General features: G+C 34.7%; 4 protein-coding genes, 1 long non-coding RNA gene and 1 other non-coding gene across 7 annotated transcripts; 5 read left to right on the top strand and 1 right to left on the bottom strand.

The window, feature by feature from the left end:
- Positions 1-74: 74 nt before the first annotated feature.
- LOC123915961 lies at positions 75-1,336 on the bottom strand. The gene is made up of 4 exons (XR_006812030.1): positions 1,166-1,336; positions 985-1,087; positions 780-836; positions 75-508 (listed from the first exon to the last, which is right to left on the bottom strand). It is a non-coding gene; the product is annotated as an uncharacterized LOC123915961 (long non-coding RNA).
- Positions 1,337-2,255: 919 nt separating this feature from the next.
- Positions 2,256-3,281, top strand: LOC123915962 (probable CCR4-associated factor 1 homolog 11). The gene has a single exon (XM_045967263.1). The coding sequence runs from the start codon at positions 2,393-2,395 to the stop codon at positions 3,212-3,214; it is 822 nt and encodes a 273-aa protein (XP_045823219.1). The 5' UTR covers positions 2,256-2,392; the 3' UTR covers positions 3,215-3,281.
- Positions 3,282-4,278: 997 nt separating this feature from the next.
- On the top strand, positions 4,279-6,952 carry LOC123915963 (serine racemase). 2 transcript variants are annotated; one of them, XM_045967265.1, is made up of 7 exons: positions 4,279-4,357; positions 4,792-4,967; positions 5,117-5,203; positions 5,309-5,539; positions 6,123-6,196; positions 6,299-6,485; positions 6,577-6,952. In XM_045967265.1, exons 2-7 carry the CDS (start codon positions 4,792-4,794, stop codon positions 6,821-6,823), a joined length of 1,002 nt encoding a protein of 333 aa, XP_045823221.1. In that variant the 5' UTR covers positions 4,279-4,357; the 3' UTR covers positions 6,824-6,952. The 2 variants fall into 2 exon arrangements, with proteins under 2 accessions (XP_045823221.1, XP_045823220.1); XM_045967264.1 differs by having other exon boundaries at positions 6,123-6,485.
- A 2,377-nt stretch (positions 6,953-9,329) lies between these two features.
- Positions 9,330-9,402, top strand: TRNAA-UGC. The gene has a single exon. It is a non-coding gene; the product is annotated as a tRNA-Ala (tRNA).
- A 523-nt stretch (positions 9,403-9,925) lies between these two features.
- On the top strand, positions 9,926-11,030 carry LOC123915965 (actin-depolymerizing factor 7-like). Its single transcript, XM_045967266.1, has 3 exons — positions 9,926-10,114; positions 10,374-10,633; positions 10,880-11,030. The coding sequence occupies exons 1-3, from the start codon at positions 10,112-10,114 to the stop codon at positions 11,028-11,030; spliced, it is 414 nt and encodes a 137-aa protein (XP_045823222.1). The 5' UTR covers positions 9,926-10,111.
- An 8,300-nt stretch (positions 11,031-19,330) lies between these two features.
- Positions 19,331-23,113, top strand: LOC123915966 (RNA-binding NOB1-like protein). Its single transcript, XM_045967267.1, has 6 exons — positions 19,331-19,444; positions 19,558-19,880; positions 20,625-21,765; positions 21,915-22,083; positions 22,484-22,600; positions 22,729-23,113. The coding sequence occupies exons 2-6, from the start codon at positions 19,565-19,567 to the stop codon at positions 22,876-22,878; spliced, it is 1,893 nt and encodes a 630-aa protein (XP_045823223.1). The 5' UTR covers positions 19,331-19,444; positions 19,558-19,564; the 3' UTR covers positions 22,879-23,113.
- Positions 23,114-23,602: the final 489 nt, after the last annotated feature.

Here is a 23,602-nt window from a genome sequence, read left to right on the forward strand (position 1 = left end):
CAAATCAAAGTAGTGCTGGTATAAATATTTAAGAAATACTAATAATTACCAATTTGAAAGAATTAAACTCAATAGAGAATCAATTCAAATTTAAATAAGATGTCATTATAATAATAAGCCTCCATTACAAACAAATTGAAGTTTGTATGACTCATAATTTTGTACCCTTCACTCAGTATGATTAAGTCTTATGAGCAGCTTCTAAAACTTCACGACTCAGAAACTTCTGCATAGGTTACTTGTTGGTGCATGTAGAAAGAATAAGTAAACTCTGATAGGTAGAGATAATGCATGATACTCACTTGCCTCAAGTATATTCCAGAAGACACCGTAACACACCATAGTAAGCACAAGACATCTTACTTTGGTTTATCATTTAAGGTTACAAGTGACTTAAGCACTCCTGGACTTATCAAGTCTGCGAGAGCACCTGTTTCTGATATAAGATACGATTTTTCCTTCACAGTGCTCTGTAGTTTCTTGGCCTCAAAGTCAAGTTCTGTTTGATCTGGAATTACACAATCCGTAAGAGTATACCAACCAATTTTCAATAGGAATTGACACAACTATATTCAAACTCGAACTTTCACGATAATAATAATGATCAATAAAAGAACATGAACAAGGATATTCAGTTCAGTCTCATCAGAACTTCTGAACTACACCTATAAGTTGATACATAATACTGATCATCCATGCTCAATCATTTGATTGTGACTACTAAGTACAAATTATGTGTTTCATTGTGAAAAACAAACTAATATAAAAGAATAAAAAACCTGTTTCCAATATAGTATGAGCAGCATGAAATGGAATTCCCACAAACAGATCAGTTCCTGGAATTTACATCAAATTGTGTCATTTTGTCAAATTATCATAGGTGTCGACGTGTCGGTGTCCATGTTGTGTTCAATATCCGTGTCTGTGTCGCTGGTAAGTGTTTGTGGTAGTATGAATGATGTTGAATATGAAATTTGGAATTACCTGATGTCGAACCAGAAGAAGATGTTCAGCTTGGAGTTCCAATTCTGTTAATTTCTTTTGAAAGTGTTTGATGTTGTCGTCCATATTTGAAGAGAAGAAACACCTGGAAAGTTGTAAATAAATTAGTAGTAGTAGTATTATGTTGAGAATTAAAAGCAAAAAAAGATTAACTAAAAATCACTTTGTATTATCTGGAGAATTGCGGAATCCAGCTAATGTAACATTTCAAACAAGAAATTCTTCTTATGCCTATGAATTAATTAATTAAGAAGAAAACAAAATCAAAGAAACTTGCAAATGCGAAGTGAGAAGCAGTGAGATCACGGGCTTGTGGATGCACAGTGATGACTTTTGGAGTTGAGATTTAAACTCCGATGATCTTACTTATTCACTTTAAGGTTGTAATTTCTAGTAACTACATTGCTTTGACAATAAATAAATAAAATTCTCTAGCAAAAAAAAAAAATTATAGAGTAGAGAATTGAGTGAGAAAAAAAATGTTGTTTGTTTCTAAAATTGGAAAAAAAAAATCAAATGATTTTTATTAGAAATTTAATATTTTGGATGAAAAATAGCCACAAAAGAACTTTAGAAATTAATTAATGCAGCAAAATAACTTTTTTTTTTATGTGTTGATTGATTTTTCACTTTTTTTTTTTTTTATAGAATAACTTAGTTTATGTTGTATGATTTTTTTTTTTTGAAACATATGTTGTATGATTTAATTGCTATTTTTATGTGTAATTTTTGTCAACAAAAAATCATATAAGATTATATTTAAGGGCAGAACTGCAGAAGATTTGAATTTTTTTTATAAAAGATTTGAAATATTTTAAAAATCTAATCTTTGGATTCATTAAAAAAAAAACCTAATCTTGGAACCAATTTTTTTTCTAATCTTTTGTATTATTGGTACTAAACATTACTTTAATACTATCTATATATTGTTATGACTTACTACCAGTATGAGACTATGAGTTGAAGATTCAAAGTTTGTGGGCCGTTGAATGTACTTGGACACCGCACTTGACTTTTCCCATTCATCCCACTTTACACTCAATACTATGATTAGTTGAATCCACAAAGCCACCAAAAACAAACATACACTCCGTCTATGAACACGTTATCAACGTTCGCAACTTGTCCTAATCTTTTTTTTTTTCATATCATATCTTTTTTTTTTGATATCATATCTTTATTATCCTAATCTTAATTAACACGCTTTCCAAGCAACATCTTTGCCGTGTTTCACTCTCCTAATATATAACTGCCCCTAATAACCTCTTTCTCATCACAATTCACAAAAACACAAACCCTAAAAATAACAATTCACAATTCCTCGCGCCGTTTTTCTTTCTCTCTCTCTCTTTTCTTCAAGATCAAGAAATTGAAGAAGAAATTGTTCAAGATGAACAAGCAGAATGAAGAAGAGCCAGCAATCATGATCCGTGAAGTTTGGGCTTTCAATTTAGATTCTGAATTCAGTCTGATCCGTCAACTTGTCCCTCACTATCGTTTCGTCTCGATGGACACTGAGTTTCCAGGAGTGATCTATACACCCAAAGTTGATTACCGTTCTCTTCAACCCTCTGATCACTATCGTTACTTGAAGGCTAACGTTGATGCTCTTAAACTCATCCAACTCGGTCTCACACTCACTGATGCTAATGGTAACCTCCCCCGTGTTGATTCCAACTACTGCATATGGCAATTCAATTTCCGTGAATTTGATGTTGAACATGATCCTCATAACCAAGATTCCATTCAGATGCTTCAGCGTCAAGGAATTGATTTGCCCCGCAATTTTCTTCACGGTGTCGATTCGTTGCGTTTCGCTGACTTGATGCTCAAGTCTGGACTTGTTCTTAACACATCAGTTGTTTGGGTCACGTTTCATAGTGCTTATGATTTCGGGTATTTGGTCAAGACATTGATTCGAAGAGACCTACCAGACACCTTACAAGAGTTTTTAGGTACCTTGACTATATTGTTCGGTAACAATGTGTACGATATGAAACACATGATGAAGTTTTGCAACAGTTTGTATGGTGGTCTGGACAGAGTTGCTACCACACTCAATGTGTGCCGAGTTGCCGGAAAGTCCCATCAAGCCGGATCCGACAGTTTACTTACCTGGCTTGCATTTAAAAAGATGGTGGATACTTATTTCATCAACAACGAGGTTCAAAAGCACGCTGGGAAACTATTTGGGTTAGAAATTGCAGCTTAGAAAAACAAAATTGTAGACACGATTCATATATATTAAAAATATAGTACATTCTTTGATTATTTACTTACTTTATGTCTCTATTTTGATTATTTACTTTATGTTTCTATTTTTGTGGGAGTGTTGATATTTCATTACTAACATGCTATATATATATATATATATTCAAGGTGCTAGAAAGTAGAAAACTTTAAGAAAGAAAATTTGAAATATGTTCACTAATTAGTCAAAAAGAATTATGTTCACTAATTGTTTCTAAACATTGGTCAATCTTTTGTGTTAAAAATCATTTTGGAAACCATTAAAGTACATATTAAAACATAAAGGTAGAGAAAGTGAGAAAATCATTGCACCACTAGTTTTTTATACTAATTCACAAGTTTTCATTTGAGATTAATCTTGTTAATTGTAGGTTTTAATTTTAAAAGGGTCAAATTTTAAATTCTCTTTCTTATGACTAATATGGATTGGTCTAAATGCCTAAACAAACTAGAGGAGAAAAATAAGAAACACTTCGATACTTTAAATTAGGGGAAAAGATTCTCTTCATTCACACCCATACTTAAATTTGAGTTTGTCCTCTCAAAAACAATTCTAAAAAGGTCAAACGTTGACCATAAATTGAGATGTTTGACTTTTACCAAAACAATTCTTAACTTTTGTGGTTCGTTAAAATCAATTCTCATGGTTATATTCATCTTTTATACTATTATATATTGTTTGACAAAATCAAAAGAGGAAAAGGCTGGCGCACTTTGCATACCATTGTCTTCCAATTTTTTTTAGTCAGACTTTTTTGACAATATTTTTTATTATTAATCATATGGTTTTCAAGGAAATGAAACCCGGTAATACAGAGTTCCACTGCGAATTTAATAAAATCCGATAAATAATTGACTAGACTTTCATACATTTAAATGTAGAGAAGTGTGAGTTCGAACCCGACACTTTGCATAAATAAAAAAACTTAAGATAAAAAATAAAAGTCCCAAATATGCGAACCCATTATTCATGTTAAAAAAATTCTACATTATAATTTTAAATACATATATTAAAATTCATTTACATTTTGGTAATTACATTTACATATCCAAAGTTGCGTCTGTGCTCCAACACTTGAGACCGCATTTCCAGCCTGCCAAAGCAGTAAGTTTTGGTTCTTCGTAGGTTACTTACTTACTATTTTGTTAGCAGTTATTAAGGTTGATTTTGATTTTGAATTCAATTTAAGTAGTGTTGTATGTATAATCCAAATAATCACTTCCCAATTTGTTTTTCTTTACCAATTGCTAATGTTCTGTAGAATCTCTACCAAACTATGAATTGAAATTCAGACAGTCATGGTTTACTCTATAACACTAATCACTTCCCAATTGCTTCCCTGGCTACTGTTTCAATAAACACCTTAATTAAGCGTTTATAGCATAAGCGATTATGTATAAGCTATTATATGTAGTAACAAATAATGTAAATGTATTAATTCTTTCAAATATGTTGGAAGGATATTGCTTGTTAATCATTGGACACTTTACAAAAATCATTTTATGTATCTTTATTTACTATGAAAATCAATTGCTTAGATGGAAGAGGAGAGCCAAATAATAAAGGGAAAATATGCTGCTGATATTTCATCTATAAAGGAAGCACATGACAGAATAAAATCATTGATTCTTAAAACTCCAGTTCTCTCTTCCGCCTCTCTCGATGCCATGTCAGGAAGGCAACTGCACTTCAAGTGTGAAAATTTCCAAAAGGGGTGAGAATCAGAACTGAGAAATGTTTTATTTTTTATTTTTATGAATTACACAAATATTTATTTGGTTTATTTTTACTGTCACACTCCTGAAAAAATAAAGAAAAGACTATATAATACATTTCCTTTTGTATTCTATCTATGGCCACCAGTGGAGCTTTTAAATTTAGAGGTGCCAGCAATGCTGTTTTTTCTCTTAATGATGAAGAGGCTTCTAAAGGGGTTATAACACACAGCAGGTTTGTAATTATATGCAGTAATTCTAGAAGTCGATTATTATTTATTTTTTAAAAAATTTGATACTGTAAATGTATTGCTCTTTTGATGTCGTTCTTTGAAATCAGTGGAAACCATGCTGCTGCATTGGCTTTGGCAGCAAAACTACGGGGGATCCCTGCATACATTGTTATTCCAAAAAATGCACCAACATGCAAAGTTGAGAATGTAAAGCGGTATGGTGGTCAGGTTATCTGGTCTGAGGCCAATATGCGATCAAGGGAAGAAGTTGCGAATAAAGTATGGCAAGAAACTGGTGCTATCTTTATACATCCGTATAATGATGGACGCATACTAAGGTACAATGTTGAATGTTGATTATTGTTTAATTTGTTTGACCAAGTGTGGCAAGAAACTCTTTCTAGGCATAATCACGGGGTTAAATGATTTTTTTTTCTCAGCAGTTCACCTATCAGATCATGCAGTGTATAAGTCGTGCTTGAAACTCTTTAGGACCTGTTTGGATAAACAGTTTAATTTAGCTTTTATAGCATAAACACTTATCATATGAGTACTTATGTATACACTATATTTCTATCATAAAAGATAAAATAAAGTCAACTTATGGACCTGTTTTCACGAGCTATTCTAAAGAGCTTATAGAAATACGATGAAAACAACTTATGAACATGTCATAAACTGTTTTCATAAGCTCTCTGAAACAATTCCACAAGTGCTTAGGTCAGTAGATAAACCCTTACAGTCTTTCTTTTTCAGTGCTAAACTGATTGCTGAGCTATAAGATTAAGATCTATAACATCATGTCACTTTTGTTTATTCAACTTCAAAAAACTTGACATATTACATAGGCATATGCTATAGGTATTGGTGACTTTCAATTTGCAAACAACTGCTCTTTGACATGTTTGATGGATCTTGCAGTGGCCAGGGTACCATATCCTTGGAGTTTCTGGAACAAGCCCCTCAAATAGATACACTTGTGGTGCCGATAAGTGGTTTGTTCACTTTCTTATGTCAATCCATCAGCCAAAAATGTTTCAAAATTTGCTTTGCTTTTGGTATCCCTTTGTTGATTTTCCAACAAATGAAAACTGCAGGTGGCGGTTTGATATCAGGAGTAGCATTGGCTGCCAAGTCCATCAATCCGGCTATTCGTATTTTGGCTGCCGAACCTAAAGGAGCTGATGATGCAGCGCAATCTAAAGCGGCTGGGAGGATAATAACATTGCCTGAGACCAATACTATTGCCGACGGGCTTCGAGCATTCCTTGGAGATTTCACATGGTAAAAACAAATCTTTAGTAATCATATTATGAACTGAAAATAAAGTTTTGTGGTCTCTTTCTATTAATTTGTCGAGTTTTCTATGGAGCAGGCCTGTCGTACGAGATCTTGTTGAGGACATAATAACTGTGGAGGACAGTGAAATTATTAAAGCCATGAAACTGTGTTTTGAAATTCTTAAGATTGTGGTAGAACCAAGTGGAGCAATTGGTCTTGCTGCTGTTCTATCCGAAACTTTTCAGAAAAATCCTGCTTGGAAGGATTGCAAACATATAGGGATAGTAGTTTCGGGAGGCAATGTTGATATGGCTGTGCTTTGGGATTCTTTGAAAAAATGAAAATGACTTTTCATTATGCTTATATAATTTTTCATTGGTCTTGATGAATGTTATTTATTCTATTACTGATCTAATGATTTTGTTTGAATAAGTTTATATCAATGCTACTAGTGAACTTTCTGATTAAAACTCTGATTGGTCAATAGTTATTCAATCAACCTTTTTATTAAGTAAAAAGGAAAGCTGGTAATAATTTATTCAAAGTATGAAGTATAAGTCTTACAATTTACAAGTGTCTTTTGATTCCATCTTATGATAACTTTGTTGCTTCTGGACTCTAAATTCCAAAATTATTTTCTCCCTCTTATGTTTATTCAGTGTAACATAAGGTCTATAATAATCTTATGTTTACATAAGGAATTAGAGAAATCTTATTTGCTTGTCTTAGTTCCTCCATAACTTCATAATCCGTCGGTGTAAAGTTATTTACACATGCATTAATTATTTTACACCGTCGGTGTAAAGTTATTTTACACATGCATTAATTACTTTACACCGTCAGTGTAAAGTTATTACTTTACACCGTCGGTGTAAAGTTATTTTACACATGCATCATCCAATAATGTGAGTTTAATATTTTACACTGTCGGTGTAAAGTTATTTTACACGTGCATCCATTATTTTACACCGTCGGTGTAAAGTTATTTACACATGCATTAATTATTTTACACCGTCGGTGTAAAGTTATTTTACACATGCATCATCATCCAATAATGTGAGTTTAATTAATTATTTTACACCGTCGGTGTAAAGTTATTTTACACATGCATTAATTACTTTACACCGACAGTGTAAAGTTATTACTTTACACCGTCGGTGTAAAGTTATTTACACATGCATTAATTATTTTACACCGTCGGTGTAAAGTTATTTTACACGTGCATCCATTATTTTACACCGTCGGTGTAAAGTTATTTACACATGCATTAATTATTTTACACCGTCGGTGTAAAGTTATTTTACACATGCATCATCATCCAATAATGTGAGTTTAATTAATTATTTTACACCGTCGGTGTAAAGTTATTTTACACATGCATTAATTAGTTTACACCGTCAGTGTAAAGTTATTACTTTACACCGTCGGTGTAAAGTTATTACTTTACACCGTCGGTGTAAAGTTATTTTACACATGCATCATCCAATAATGTGAGTTTAATATTTTACACTGTCGGTGTAAAGTTATTTTACACATGCATTAATTATTTTACACCGTCGGTGTAAAGTTATTACACATGCATCATCCAATAATGTGAGTTTAATTAATTATTTTACACCGTCGGTGTAAAATTATTTTACACATGCATCATCCAATAATGTGAGTTTAATTATTGTGCACCGTCGATGTAAAATTATTTTACACATGCAGTGCGAGTTTAATTAATTAATGATTGTAACATCCGATTTTTTTTTATTGATGATGAAGGAGCTGCTCTCTCTCAAAGATGTAGGCCATCTTTTTTGGCCGAACTCCGTAATCAACCCTATGGAGGGTGTATAACTGTTCTCATCTAATGTTTCTGTGTTTCTGTTTCTGCAGTTCAATTTATGCATAATCACAATTCACTGCATTATTAATTTCTTGTGTTTCTGCTATGTGTTGACTGCATTATTTAATTTTTCCATTTGTTTCTTTTTTTTGACGGAAAGACGCTTTAAAGCATTCCATTTGTTTCGACTTCTGCGTGTTTCTGTTTATGCACTGCATTGTACTGATTTATCACATCAACTGTGATTTTTGTTGTGTAAGATTGATGTGTGCATCTTTTATTTTCTTTCTACGAGATTTGTTTTGCGCGCATTCTACCTTGTGTATTTTTGCTGGCTGGTTTTGGTTTCATGTGTGCAGTCGCCTGTAAATTCTTGAGGACTTCCTAATTGTCTTGTTCAGTTGTTTGAACTAACAAGTCACGTCGTGTTTAGAGGAGTGCTAGCAACACACTCTTTAACAAACACATTCTAACACACTCTCTTCTATTGGTTAAAATTTATATGGGTCCCATAAAAGTTATATGGATCCACATTTTTTTATAGGACCCATGTGAATTTTAACCAATAAAAGAGAGTGTGTTGTAGTGTGTTTGTTAAAGAGGGTGTTGCTAGCATTATTCATTTATAAATGTAGTGTGACCTTGCAATCCTGCTGATACAGTACCCAGTGATCCATCAGTCTAAACAAACGAATTTATGAAACAAGAGGGTCCCTGTTATGTTTGATAATGGAACTAGTCAACAAGTGAATGTGACTTGAAAAGTTGATGAAATATTTATGTCCAATGTTTGTTAGTTACTATTACTATATTATATATTACAGTATATTTCAACAATATATAAATTAAAAAGAATTGAAATATGTAGAGTAATTATATTCTTATTTGGTATTTTACTGATATGAAGTAAAAGATATTTGAGTTAACTCATATTTTTAAAAAACAAGAATATTTAATCTATAGGTTTTTTGAATTGTAAAGAAATATATTTGATATAATTTAAATTTATATCAAATGGGGATGTAGCTCAAATGGTAGAGCGCTCGCTTTGCATGCGAGAGGCACGGGGTTCGATCCCCCGCATCTCCAAATATTACATTTTTTATATTTTTGGGTAGGTTCTCCATATGCTTACATTTTATTTATTTGGTACAAAATTTTTCATTCACAATAAAATCATTTTTTTTTAGTATTACCCGTCTAGTTTTCAAGGGAAAAGAGTCTCTGACAATTCACAGTTCGACCGCGAAGTATGGTCGCGAAGTAATTAAAGTCTGGTCAACAATTGTTCCACCATGAATTGAACGAACTCAGGTTCTCTCGAATGATTCGTTTTAAGGGAATCTCATTAACACTTGAGCCCGAGGACACAATATATGAGGTGATCTTGAATTTGGAGGTAGAAAAGTTACATATGGCAGTGACTCCTTGCATATAGATAAATATAACTATTGAATTTTTGATAGATAACAAAAAGAAAGATATTAACATGGAACCATGTTTGTAAAAAATTAAACGTGGAAATATGAAACAAATTTGTGGATACATTGTGAAGGAAGCAAAATAGATTGTAACAAAATACATCCATCAATTTCTCCCTAAAGTTCTATTCTTCAATTACTATTTTTGTCTTGTCAAAGTTCCACCTCTCGTGGTCCATAAAACAAGGATGTTCATTCATTATTTTCTCTCCATAGTTATCTTTGAGTCTATTCTATTGCTCTAATTTTTCATTCTCCATTTCCCCTTTGATCATTAACATTTCATCACAGGGTGTTTCTTTCTCATTGCTGACAAAATGGTATGATTTCTCTTGTCCTTTCTTGCCCTTTACTTCCCTTGTTCGTTTTATGAACGAATAAGGGTGAGAATAAGCCAGATCAACCGACATGAACCTACGTCAGATTCAGGCCAGATCAGACATTTTTTGCCTTATCCATGATGAAGAGGGAATAACAATAACTATATAATTGGAAGTGCATTTCATAGCACATTAATTTTATTATTAGTTTAATCACTGAGGTCTCAAGTTGATAATAACATATGAATTTTTTGGGCAGGCAAACGCGGCGTCGGGAATGGCTGTGAATGATGAATGCAAACTGAAGTTTCAGGAGCTTAAATCAAAGAGGAGCTACCGGTACATCGTGTTCAAAATAGAAGAACAACAAGTTGTGGTCGAAAAATGTGGAGAGCCTAACGACAGTTATCAGGATTTTATGGCTAGCTTTCCGGCAGATGAGTGTCGTTATGCTGTCTATGATTTTGATTTCACAACTGATGAGAACTGTCAGAAAAGCAAGATCTTCTTTGTTGCATGGTAACTTAATTATATAGAAATTTGCACTTATTTGATCAAATATCTCTGCATATGTGGTATGATGGTATCCTCCTAAATCTTGTATTAAGCGAACCAATTATTTGATCTACGATAAAATGTTGAATACTATTTGGTGGTCCTAAAAAGTTGGGGCTATGTGTGGCTGTCCACCATAGCCTTGCTTAGGACCACCACTAAAATTTTAGTAAAAGGCTAATCGTTGCGTTGATTATGCATGGATCGTAGGTCACCAGATAGCTCAAGGGTGAGGATGAAGATGGTGTATGCAAGTTCAAAGGATAGATTCAAGAGAGAATTGGATGGTATTCAAGTTGAACTGCAAGCAACTGATGCAAGTGAGATGAGCTTGGACATTGTGAAAGCAAGAGCCCTCTAAATATGGATTAATTCCTAGCTGTTTGTTTGGCTACTTTGGGAGCCATCATGTACTGTCATATGCATCATTCTTCCTTGTACTTAGATACCTTGTTTGGTTTTCTAGTGATGTTTTAGACTCTTGGCTTGTTTGAACTTGAAGAGCTGTTATGTGCGGTGGAATCAAGATTAGTAACATACTATATATTATAGGGTGGTTCTCTTACATGTTGCCAATTTGACCACTTGATTTTTCACTTGAGGTTAGATTTTGTGCAATAGTTGCTACCAAAAGATTTATATATGTGTAATGTCCTCTCTCTTTTATTTCTTGGTAATGTATGTTCATTTTTCTATATCTTTTTACTCTATTATTGAAATTGAAATTACTTTTATCAGCAACAGAAGAGCCTTAATTGACATGTATGAAAAACCAATACTATAATCTATGAGCTTATGACAAGGTTGACATATGGATCATGTTGGATACAAATTTCCTCGTTTGGTATTTCATCCTATATTGTAACTAAAACCTATTCATGTTGGATACAAAAAAAAAAAAAGAAGAAAGAAAATAAATAAATAAATCCATCATCACATTGTTTCTTTTTGTAACACGGCCGTAAATAAAATAAGGCTTATGCCAAACAGTGTCTAGAGGATGGTTAAGGAAAAAAAAAATTAAAGTAGAAAATATTGTTTTTTAAAATTTCAAGACATTAAATGCATTTTTTTTCTTTTTAATATTAAATTACTATTTTTTTATACTATATTTACTTTTTTTGTTTTCTCAATCATTTTCAGAGTCACTGTATAACATTTTCCATAAAATAATTTTTTGTTGGTAACCTCTTAGTTAAAGCAAAATTAATTCATGTATGTCAACAACTATGCAACTCTTTATTAGTTATGTGAATGAGGTGGGATGAGTAGTTCAAGTGGTTAAGCTAGTTAAACTAAGGGTTAAAGAGTTGTTTGGTGCGCAGGATAGCATAGTGACAGGATATGATATAAAACAGGATAAGGATAGGATAGGATAACAACAGGATAACAGTTATACTCAGTTATCATATCCTATGTTTGGTGCACACATGATAACTATTATATTTTGTTTTTAATACATACTTGCTCATAATAATATGATAAGATATAACATATTTAATTGACAAAATTACTCTTGTAAAGACTGCAGACTCTAGTGTGAGCTTCATCTTTTCACACCGTAGAGATAACAAAGAAAACAATGTTTTTTGTTCTAATAAGATCGATTGCTGAACGATAAACTTAAAATTAGACGCTGAATGGGGAGAGGGCGAGGGCGGCCACGCAAATCGGTGCCCCCGTCACCGGCTCGTTCACCTACGCCATTGATTCCGACGCAGCAAGACGCAACTGCTGCGAGTAACACCAACGATGGAAGCAGCTCTGTCCCAATTGAAAAGGTAGAAGACGAGGGGTTCTGTTCAAAAGCCTCATCGATTGCGCTGAAGGATTTGAATGATCCAGCTGATTGTAAGCAACAGGATGGTACTAAGAAGCTCTGGGTAGATGTTCTGAGTGGAAATCGAAACCCAGCAAATGGGTTGGCTATGGAGTATGTTGCGCCTACGAGGGTTAACGGTGAAGTGGAAGTCGAAATTGATGCTGCCGACATCGCATCTGAGGTAAAGTTCTGGGAAACCTCCTTAATCATGTATGTTCTAGGGGGTGATTTAAGTATGACTGCTGTTAAACAATTTATGACTAAGTTCTGGAATTTCGCCAAACTGCCTGATATGTTCTACAATGAGGAGGGATATTTCATTCTGAGATTCCACTCTTTCCAGGATAAAGATGATGTTTTGATGAAGGGACCATACACAATCCGAAATATGCCAATGATTTTGCGCGATTGGAAACCCGACTTCAGCCTTAAACGTGATATGTTGCGCACCTTACCCATCTGGGTCAAATTGCCTCAATTACCTCTGCATCTTTGGGGGGTCAGAAGCTTGAGTAAAATAGGTAGTGCTATTGGCAATCCTATTGTCACTGATGAATGCACTGCGAACAAATTTCGGGTGTCATATGCTCGAATTTTGGTTGAAATGGATGTTACACAAGAGCTGCCAACAGATATAACGATAAAGGATAGTGCAGGGAATAAAATGAAACAAGTGGTGGAATATGAGTGGAAGCCTCTGTTCTGTGATAAATGCCAAAAAATGGGACACCGCTGTGCCAAAGATCCTCCTCCAAGAATGGAAAAGCAATGGAAGCCTAAGCCCCCAGAAGCGCAACCAGTTGAGCAGACACCGTTGTTGACAGATGAACATATGACAGGAAAGGAGGCAGATACTTGGACTGAGATACATCGCAATGGGAAGGTGAAAGGGAAAGGGACTCAAGGAGACAACTCCCACACACAGGTCATGTGCAGCAATGGGTTTGAAACACTAGGGACTTTGAATGGTCCGCTAGTGTTTCAGGACACCGGTCAATGATTCTCGCATGGAACACCAGGGGGCTTAATAAAGCAGGTAAGGCTAGGGAGATAGGCTCCCGTCTCCTAAGCCTTAGGCCTGAAATTGTGGTTCTTATTGAAACTCGAGTTAAAAGTGCTAAGGCCGATAGCATAAGGAATAAATTGAGGCTCAAAGGTAAATACCTGGACAATTACCACAACCATGAGAATGGAAGAATTTGGCTATACTGGGATGACAGAGCAGTTGATATTAGGCTTGTGAGTAGCACTACCCAGATGATCCACTGTGGCTTATATGATATCAATGGTAATTTCCTGCATTGGTTTACTGCCATATACGCTTTGAATCAACTTGAACACCGCAGGAGATTGTGGAAAGAGCTGGAAGACCTTCACCAACATCAACAAGGACCCTGGTGCATTATGGGTGATTTCAACAATGTCTTGAGAGCTGCTGATAGAATTGGTGGTAAAATGGTGCATGAATCAGAATATAGTGACATGATCTCAATGATGGACAAGGCTGGCCTCTCTGAAATGGACAGCCTTGGTGACTATTACACCTGGTCAAACAAGCATGTGAATGAGACTATTTACTCTAGAATTGACAGAGTCCTTGGGAATGTTGATTGGTTCCAACTGAACCTTGATGCCACCCTGACTAACCTGGATCCTGGTATCTCAGATCATGCTTTATTATGTCTTAAAGGACGTGATAAAGCTAACACACCAACTCATAAATTCAACTTCAAATTTCTTAATGGTGTGACTGATATGGCTGAGTTTTCTGATTGTGTATCCGAGTCTTGGAACGCACCTTTAGCTGGCAGGCCCATGTTTATTTTGTGGAGGAAGCTTCTTAGGCTGCAACCTGTGATGAGAAAGCTGGGCAGACCTATTACAGGTATTAACATCACTCTTGATAAAGCTAGAGAAAACCTGAGACAGGCTCATAGTAGGCTGTTGCAAGATAGAATGAACCCTCATCACATCATGGAGGTTCAACAGTGTACTGAGGATGTCGTTAAGTGGAATGATATGGAGGAGCAAATGTTGAGACAAAAATCAAAAATTGAATGGCTCAGACTTGGAGATGGAAATAATAAATACTTTCATGCCTCCCTCAAAGCTAAACAGAAGCAGTGTGAGTTGAGAACTCTTTACAGAGATGATGGCACTATGGTAACAACCCATGAGGATGTTGAACAGGAGGTTATGAACCTGTATGGTACCCTTATGGGCAAGGCTGAAACCAACCTCGCTGGCATTGATATTGTTGCTATGAGAGATGGTCCTCAAATCACTAATGATCAGAGAGAGTTTCTTGTTGCACCTGTGAAGGAGGACGAAATCCTCAGGGCCCTTAAGAGTATTGGGGACCTGAAAGCGCCTGGCCTAGATGGGTTTGGTGCAAAGTTCTTTAAGGCAGCTTGGAATATTGTTAAAGCAGATGTTATAGCAGCTATTATGGAGTTTTTTTATGATGAAAAGATCTACAGCGCTATAAATAGCACTCTGGTAACTCTTATCCCTAAGCACTCTGCAGCTAAAACTATTAAGGAGTATAGGCCTATTTCCTGCTGCACTACTATTTTTAAAATTATCTCGAAAATTTTGACTGTGAGACTGAGCAGGGTTATAGGAAATGTAGTCAACCATAGTCAGGCTGCGTTTGTGCCTGGACAACATATCCATGATCATATCTTACTTGCCTATGAACTCATCCGAGGATACAGCAGAAAAAGTGGAACTCCCAAATGTATGTTACAGTTGGATCTTCAGAAGGCTTATGACACCGTGGATTGGCATGCTCTCAAACACATATTGAGGGAGATTGGTTTGCCTAATCAATTTATCAAATGGATTATGTTGGGTGTAACTTCAGTGTCCTATAAATTCAACATTCATGGAAGATATACGGGCTTTATGAAGGCTAGGCGAGGCCTTCGGCAGGGTGATCCCATCTCACCTCTTCTCTTTGTGGTGGTTATGGAATACTTGCATAGAACGCTGCAGAAACTTATACAAGTGCCTGACTTCAATTTCCACTCTAAATGTGAGAACCTTAACATCATCAATCTCAGCTTCGCTGATGACTTACTGATTTTCACGCGAGGTGATACGAAATCTGTTGAACTTGTTATGGCTAAAATAAAGGATTTTTCTCAATCAACTGGTCTTCATGTGAACCCTTCTAAATGTAAAATCTTCTATGGCGGGGTGGAGGACAGCATCAAGGAAAGTATTAGACAGGTTACATCGTTTGCAGAAGGGGCTCTACCTTTTAGGTACCTTGGAATTCCTCTCACTAGCAAGAAACTCTCTATTCATCACTACATGCCCTTAGTGGATCGTATTGTGGAGCGCATTCGAGTGTGGAGTGCCAGGCTTTTGAGCCACGCTGGTAGGTTGCAGCTGATTGCTAGTGTGACTTTTGCCGTGGCCAACTATTGGATGCAATGCTTGCCGCTTCCTAAACAGGTAATTCAGAAAATTAATGCTATTTGTCGCTCTTTTCTGTGGTCCGGTGGGGCTGCTATCACTAGGAAATCTCCTGTGGCCTGGGAGCATGTTTGTGCTCCAAAAACCCAAGGTGGCCTAAATCTGATCTCTCTTAATGAATGGAACCGAGCTAATTTGACCAGGTTACTGTGGAATATAAATAATAAGGCTGACAGCTTGTGGATTCGTTGGATCCATAGCTATTATATTAAACAGGACGAATTGATGAATATGCCCGTGAAGCAGACATGTTCTTGGATTCTTAAGGCAATCCTTAAACAAAGGGAGTCTCTCCTACAGATACCAGGTTGGATCAACATGACGAGTAAGACTATCCAAAAGAAAGTTTATCTTCTATTGAAGGAGGAATATCCTGTTGTATATTGGAGACAAACTCTGTTTCAGAACATGGCTCGTCCTAGAGCTTTGTTTATTTTCTGGCTGGCATGTCATTGCAGATTGACAACTAAAGATAGGCTTCATAAATTCGGTTTGACAATTGATGTGCATTGTTGCTTCTGTCACCGGGAGGAAACTATTAATCACTTGTTCTTTGGTTGCGACGAGCTGAAGGTTATTTGGCAAAGGGTCCTTAGATGGCTGCAGATTGATCATATCCCTCTGGAATGGAATGATGAATTGAGGTGGATCACAAGACTTAGTAAAGGGAAAGGGTGGAGGGCTCAACTTCTAAAAAGTGCAGCTGCCGAAACAATTTACTACTTATGGAATTATAGGAACGATGTTTGCTTTGGCAATAGAGTACATAATACAAAAATAGAGGAAGAGATTATCAATACTATAGTGTATAGAGGCTGGAGAAGTCCTAAGCTTAGGGAGCATATTGCTCAGTTGCTTATCTAGTTTTTTTTCTCTCTTGGTTTTGGTTGTCCTGTTTAGATGGTTGGATCAGGTGATCACCTTGTAAAGATTTGTTTTTTGAATTAATAAAAAGTTTCCTTGATTCAAAAAAAAAATTACTCTTGTAAAATAATTGTTATTTTTTTAAAATTATTTTGTAATACTTTGAATTTTATAAATAAAAAATATAAATAAGTAATCAAATAACTTTATATAATTTAAAATAAAAATCATGAGAAAATAATCAAGTTTAATTTTTTATATGAATCATGATCAAATAAATAACTCAATAATATATACATGTTAGATAAGCCAAATAAATATATGATATATCTCATACGTAAATAATAAAACTACTATTGCAAAAGAATTATATTTAATTTTTTATAAAATTTAAATTAATATCCCTATTTGTCAATTTTTTAATAATCATTTTACTTTAAAATATTGTAATTGTAGTGAAATTTTGATTTTTTAGAATATATAAATTACAAAATTACCCCTTTGAAAAAATCACATATATATTTAAAAAATTAATTATTTTATTATTTATATTTTATTAAATTTATTTTATGTATTTTAAAATATATTTTATAAAATAAATCAGTAATTGTTTTTTCTTCTTATCCTATCCTGCTGGTAACCCAGCTCAAAATCAGGATAAGAATTATAACTAGAGAGACAGGATATGATAAGCTTCAGGATTAACTTATCATATCCTGTTGTATCACCAAACACTGGATTGCGGCAAGATATGATACAGTTATCCTATCCTGTCTCTTATCCTGTGCACCAAACGGGCCCTAAGACCATCTCCAATGGTGGTACTTATATTTTTAAGTACTAGTACCTAATAGGTATTCCCATTGGAGCAAAAGTAAAATTGTACCTAATAGGTACTAGTTCTACAATAAGACATAGTACCTAAATAATTTTTGTGGGACCCATTTAAAATGATGTTGAATTATTGGATAGATGTGCTACTAGTGGGACCAATTTAGAACTTTTGAAAAGGTTTTGGGTTGGAGGGATTAGGTACTTATTATATACTATTATTAAAAAAATTATAAATGAATGATGTGTACATGTGGGGCCCACTTAAGTACTCAAAAATGAGTAGCTTCATTGTGGATGCTCTAAAGGTCCAAAGTTCAAGTTCTGACAAGAAGAAAACTAACATATCAATATAATATACTAACAACTAATAATTTGCATGTCATTTAAAAAATAAAAAGTCACGTGAACAATTTATAAAAAAAAAATTGATTAAAAAGACTAATTTATTGTAATGTTAAAACATGCTATTAATCATAATTTTATATAAAAGAATATCCGACATCAAATAATATATTTTTTTGTTTATAACCCTCTGGTTCCTATGGAAAGGTGTCCTATTAGTCCAGAGTTCGGTCGCGAGGTAAGTAAAGTCTGACCAAGAAATTGTTCCACCCAGAAATCGAACCCGAGTTCTCCCGAAATCCATCCTTTTTGGTGAAGTTCATTAACCACTTGAGCCCTTGGTTGACATCAAATAATCTTTAAACATAAGAAACAACTATACTATGTTAGCATTCTCACATCCATCTATTCCACATTATCATAATAATATATATATTATACATAAAAAGAAAACTAAAAAAAAAAAAAACTATGGACATAAAACCTACTAGTAAAGTCCTTGCGATCCTTGTGAACTTAGCAAGGACATTGCATTAGCTTGTAAAATGAGAATTGTCCTCACTTATAAATATATATTTCAAGTCATATCGCAATCGACGTAAGTCTTCTTAACACACCCATTTACGCCAACACTATTGGGTTTGAGGCATAAATATAAATGGTGGATAACCCGATCAGAAATTATAGTAGGCAGCCAAGTAGATGGTGGAAGAGACTCTGATACCATCTTAGAATTGAGAGTTTGATCTAACTCGACCCTACAAAACCTGCTTGTAAGGTGAGAATTGTCCCCACTTATAAACACATATTCAGGCCATCTCACAACCGATATGAGACTTTTCAACTATCAATCAGCTTATCAGCTATCATCTATCTTATAGTTTATTTTTACCAAACAGACCATATATATGCAGGGGTCGAGGTTTGAACTCGAACACCCCATTTATTCATTTTAAAAGTGAAATTTCCAATTACTAATCTATTTGATAAAAAAAAGAACCTAACCAATAAATACATTTAAAATAGTCATTTTTTTAAATCAATAATGAAATTGTTCAAGTGGAGAGTGATCTCTTAACCATGTGATTAGAGATGACGGTGAAAATTTCTTACCAATAATAACAAAAAAAACCATCTTTTTTACCGACTATTTTTTTTAAAAAAAAATTTACTAATTTTAAAAAATATTTTACTAACCAATTGTAAAATAAAATAAAATAAAAATGAACTTAAACGTAAAAAAATAAAAATGAATTTAATTATTTTCAGAAATTATACTACATGGATTGTTGTGATCGGATATATGAAACAAATTTATTTATTTTTATAAAAATAAAAATACAATCGAACAAAACACCAGTGTCTTCCCAAACCCACCTAGAACCCTAACGGCGCCAAACCTTTTTTTCACACCGCCGATCAAATCACAGGTAACTTTCCTTCATCGATTCATTACAACCAATTTTCACTTCCTTCATATTCTTTTATGTATTTTCATTCTATTCAAACAATTAACACAGATCTTCTCTCTGTTACATCGCAGTTAAATCATGGAGGAACCGCCAAAAGCATCATGCTGGAGCAATATAGTGAAGAAAGAGCCACCGCCACCTCAAAAACCACAACCACTTTTACAAACCGAACAAGTTTTAGAAGATGCTCGTAACCATCATGGGATCTCCGTTGCCATTGTTGATGCAAATGCCGTTATTGCTGCCGGTGAAAAGCTTCACGGTATTGCTGATAAGTTTGTCTCTGTACCGGAAGTTATGGAGGAAATTCGTGACCCCGTTTCTCGCCATAAACTTTCGTTTCTTCCCTTTACTATCCAAACTATGGAACCAACCCCTGAATCTATCAACAAAGGTATAGATTTTTCTCATTTTTAGATTTTAATGGTACTAAAATGATTAGTTTTTTCACATTGTTATTAATGTTACGTACCGATGATTATGATGATTTCGTATAATTAGGGTCTGTTTGGACTTTGGATTGACTTATTTAAGCTTATCTACTGATATAAGTTTTGTGAGTTTGTTTGTGAGAACTTACGAAAAAAAGAGCTTATGACAATTTTTATAAGTTTTTTTCAACTCATTTTCATAAGTTCTTCAATATGGCTTATGAAAATAGCTCGTAGCAGATGGAAAAGTAATTTATCTTTATTTCTCTTTTGCTATAAAAATAGCTTATATAAGCTTATAAGCCGCTTGTGCTATAAGCTGCGAATAAGCTGTTTATCCAAACAGACCCTTAGTTGTTAGGGTGTGTTTTGATCGACTTATTTGTGCTGGCATAAACTCGTGAGACAGACAGTTTGGAAGAACTTATGAAAGTAACTTATTACATAAGCTGTTTTTAATTTATTTCTACAAATATTCTAGGATAGATAGCTTATTGAAAACAACATATAGTTCATATGAAAAAAATTATTTTATCATTTGTCATAGAAATATCTTATATATAAGCACTTATATAGTAAATGTGTATCATATAAGCGCTTAATTAAGTTGTTTATCCAAACAGGACCTTGGCATTAATGTCTTATGTTTGTAATATGAAGAATGGAAGATGGTTTTTTTTATTCTAACTTGGAACTCTTTTTACCAGTTATCAAATTTGCTAGGATTACTGGTGATCTACAGACTCTATCAGATGTGGATATCAAACTCATGGCTCTAACTTATACTTTGGAGGCTCAGATTCACGGAACAAAACATCTCAGGGACAGCCCACCTCCGGTGCAAATGCTAAATGTGAAGAGGTTACCTGAGAAGGACATGCCTGGATGGGGGTCAAATGTTCCTAATTTGGAAGAGTGGGAAGCATTGGAACGCGAAACTGAGGATAATGCAAATTCCAATTCGAGAATCCTTCCTTTGCAGGACTTGAGTTTGAATGTTGTTGCTCAAGATGATCAATCTGTAGATGGTTCAGTAGAGCATACGAGTGAAAGTCCTTTGGGAATTCTGGAGGGTGATGAAAGTGGTGGTTCAATGAGCCGTAAGAATTATATGCCTGAGAAGAAAGTGATAAACATTGAAGGGAAGACGGTGGCTGATGGAATTGATGCATCTCAAGGACAAGTTGATGAAAATGAAGGTGATTGGATGCCTGCTGTCAGTCGTAGTACTCACAGGAGATTTCTAAGAAGGAAAGCTAGACGCGAGTACTATGATGCATTATCCAGTACTCAAGATCAACAAGATGTGGAAGAAAACATCGATGGTAGTGTTTATGAAGATGACACGGCTTCAAACTGTGATGTTCATCAAAGTGATGATGAGAAGCATATGGAAAATGTTGTTTCCAAGAAGGATGTGATATTTGCCGAGAACACTGATGGTGAAGCTCTCTCTGCAACTCTGAAGCAAATGACTCTGGAAGAAGGTTCTCTTGAAGTTCTTAATGAAGAACAGAAACTAAGTTTGTCTCCTGAAGAATTGCAGTCAGGCAATGATAGACTACTGGAAAGTGCATCAGATGGTAGTGCACTTATGGATGCTAAATCATGTGAGACAGATTCAGTCGATGACAAAGCAAGTCACTCGGAGATTGCAAGCCAGACCAGTGAAGCTGCTGATGTTTCATATGCAGATGATGGCACCAGTGAGCAAAGTTGGATGCTTAGATCTTTGTCCGAATCAACTGTGGCCTGTATAACCGGTGACTTTGCAATGCAAAATGTTCTCCTCCAAATGGGTTTGCGCTTGCTGGCACCTGGAGGATCACAGGTACACCAACTGCACAGGTAATTGTTACTTCTATTAGTTTCTTCAATATTGAATGTCATTATAGATTATCTGTCTTTGCTATTTGAAGTAAATTTTTGGATACATGAAGGACTTGAAACTTGTATGTTTTATAAAACATTGTGCAAACTATTATTTGGTATTGCAGATGGATACTTAAGTGTCATGCCTGTTTTGCTGTTACTGCTGAAATCGGAAGGATTTTCTGTCCAAAATGTGGAAATGGTGGCACCTTAAGGAAGGTAGCTGTCACTGTTAATGAAAATGGAGTAATGTTGGCAGCCCGTCGACCCCGAGTTACTTTACGTGGCACCAAGGTGAGTAATATTATTAGATACTGATAGATATCAATTCATTTTTTCTTATGCCTGTTGGTATGCTAGTCACTGTATATCAAAAAATGTGTTCTTTCAGTTGCTTGGTCATCTTTGTAACTGTTGAATACTTGATTCACGGGACGGGTTAATATAATTAAAAAAAATATGGATTTGGAACTTAGATTAGATTATAATGTATTGCACACTCTTCATTGAGAGTTATGAGACTTGATGAACATTTTTGTCCCACAAGTTCTGTTTGATAGATGTTGGTTTTCATATGTATGAATAATAATGTATCTTAACAATTGTTAAACCTTTTACAAGATGGGATGATATATATTATTTGTATCTTTCTGTCACTTAGCTGTTGATGCATTTTCAATTATTTTATGTGCAGTTTTCATTGCCATTACCCCAAGGTGGAAGGGATGCAATGACAAAAAACGTTATTCTCCGTGAAGATCAACTACCTCAAAGGATACTTCATCCTAAAACAAGGAAGAAAGCCAACAAGGTTGTTCATGTGTTTAAATACTTATATAGCTAATGAATCTTTCCCCACGAGAGTGTGGTGCTCTTCCTTTTTGTCTCCCTAATTTTAAATAGCTTCTAACTAACTGAGCTACTTAATGTACTTTGTAGGACGATGATTGCTTTCTGCCGGACAGTGTCTTCAGCCACCACAATTATAAGGGAACTCCTTTCACGCCTCCTGTAAGGAAAGCATTAGCAGTTTTCAGTGGGAAGAGAAATCCAAACGACAATCACTACTCACGCTCTAAGCGTAAGTAGTGGATGTTCAAAATTTCTGTTGCCTGGCTTTTCTGCCCCTCAATTTTGTTTCTTATTGCTTTATGTTGAATGTTACCTGGAAGGTTGTTTAAGTTATAAAATAACATGATTTAAAGCATGCTTCATTTATATATAAGATTTAGTTTGGGTGATGTATGGAACATGATTAACATCATGATTTGGATTTTATTTGCCCACTGGTATGGTGTGAAAGCATAATCAGTTTTGCACTCTAGTGACAAGTAGCTACGAAGAAGTGATACTGATAGAAGGGGAGTTACTTATTAGGATGTGTAGTAAGAGCTGTTTTTCCAATATTTAATTTGAACCGACGCCTTTTCTTCTATGCGATTTCAACATCAATTTTTCTTTTAATTGGGGTTAATTGTATAATGTCCACGAATCATGGTATTGTGTACTGAATTTCTCCTCTTCGTTCTTTAAGAGAATCTGGTTTAGAATTTCAAGAGAAAAATATGCTCTTCCACCCTCACTAAATACTTTCTAACAATGGTTTTTGTTATTAGTTTTCTAGCTTTATTCAATCCCATCTCCAATTTAGTCTCATCATTTGAATAAGGAAGACAATGAAAAAAATGGATGTACTGTTTTTTCTTTTTCCACGAACAAGCCACAAAGGCCCTCATGACTCATAAGTTTTAACTTTTAATGCTGTTAATAAGTGGTAATTTTATGAGTAAGGATGTCAATATGTCATGTATTT

The sequence above is a fragment of the Trifolium pratense genome, linkage group LG3, assembly GCF_020283565.1.
Source record: "Trifolium pratense cultivar HEN17-A07 linkage group LG3, ARS_RC_1.1, whole genome shotgun sequence".
Taxonomy (NCBI): Eukaryota; Viridiplantae; Streptophyta; class Magnoliopsida; order Fabales; family Fabaceae; genus Trifolium; species Trifolium pratense.

Coding starts and splice junctions, on each gene's coding strand:
- LOC123915966 (XM_045967267.1), top strand. CDS start 19,565: ATGGAGGAACCGCCAAAAGCATCATGCTGGAGCAATATAGTGAAGAAA. Junction 21,766..21,914: donor CAGGTACACCAACTGCACAG/GTAATTGTTACT, acceptor TTGGTATTGCAG/ATGGATACTTAAGTGTCATG. Junction 22,084..22,483: donor TTACTTTACGTGGCACCAAG/GTGAGTAATATT, acceptor TTTTATGTGCAG/TTTTCATTGCCATTACCCCA.
- LOC123915962 (XM_045967263.1), top strand. CDS start 2,393: ATGAACAAGCAGAATGAAGAAGAGCCAGCAATCATGATCCGTGAAGTT.
- LOC123915965 (XM_045967266.1), top strand. Junction 10,634..10,879: donor AAGATCTTCTTTGTTGCATG/GTAACTTAATTA, acceptor CATGGATCGTAG/GTCACCAGATAGCTCAAGGG.
- LOC123915963 (XM_045967264.1), top strand. CDS start 4,792: ATGGAAGAGGAGAGCCAAATAATAAAGGGAAAATATGCTGCTGATATT. Junction 4,968..5,116: donor TGTGAAAATTTCCAAAAGGG/GTGAGAATCAGA, acceptor TATGGCCACCAG/TGGAGCTTTTAAATTTAGAG. Junction 5,540..6,122: donor AATGATGGACGCATACTAAG/GTACAATGTTGA, acceptor TGGATCTTGCAG/TGGCCAGGGTACCATATCCT.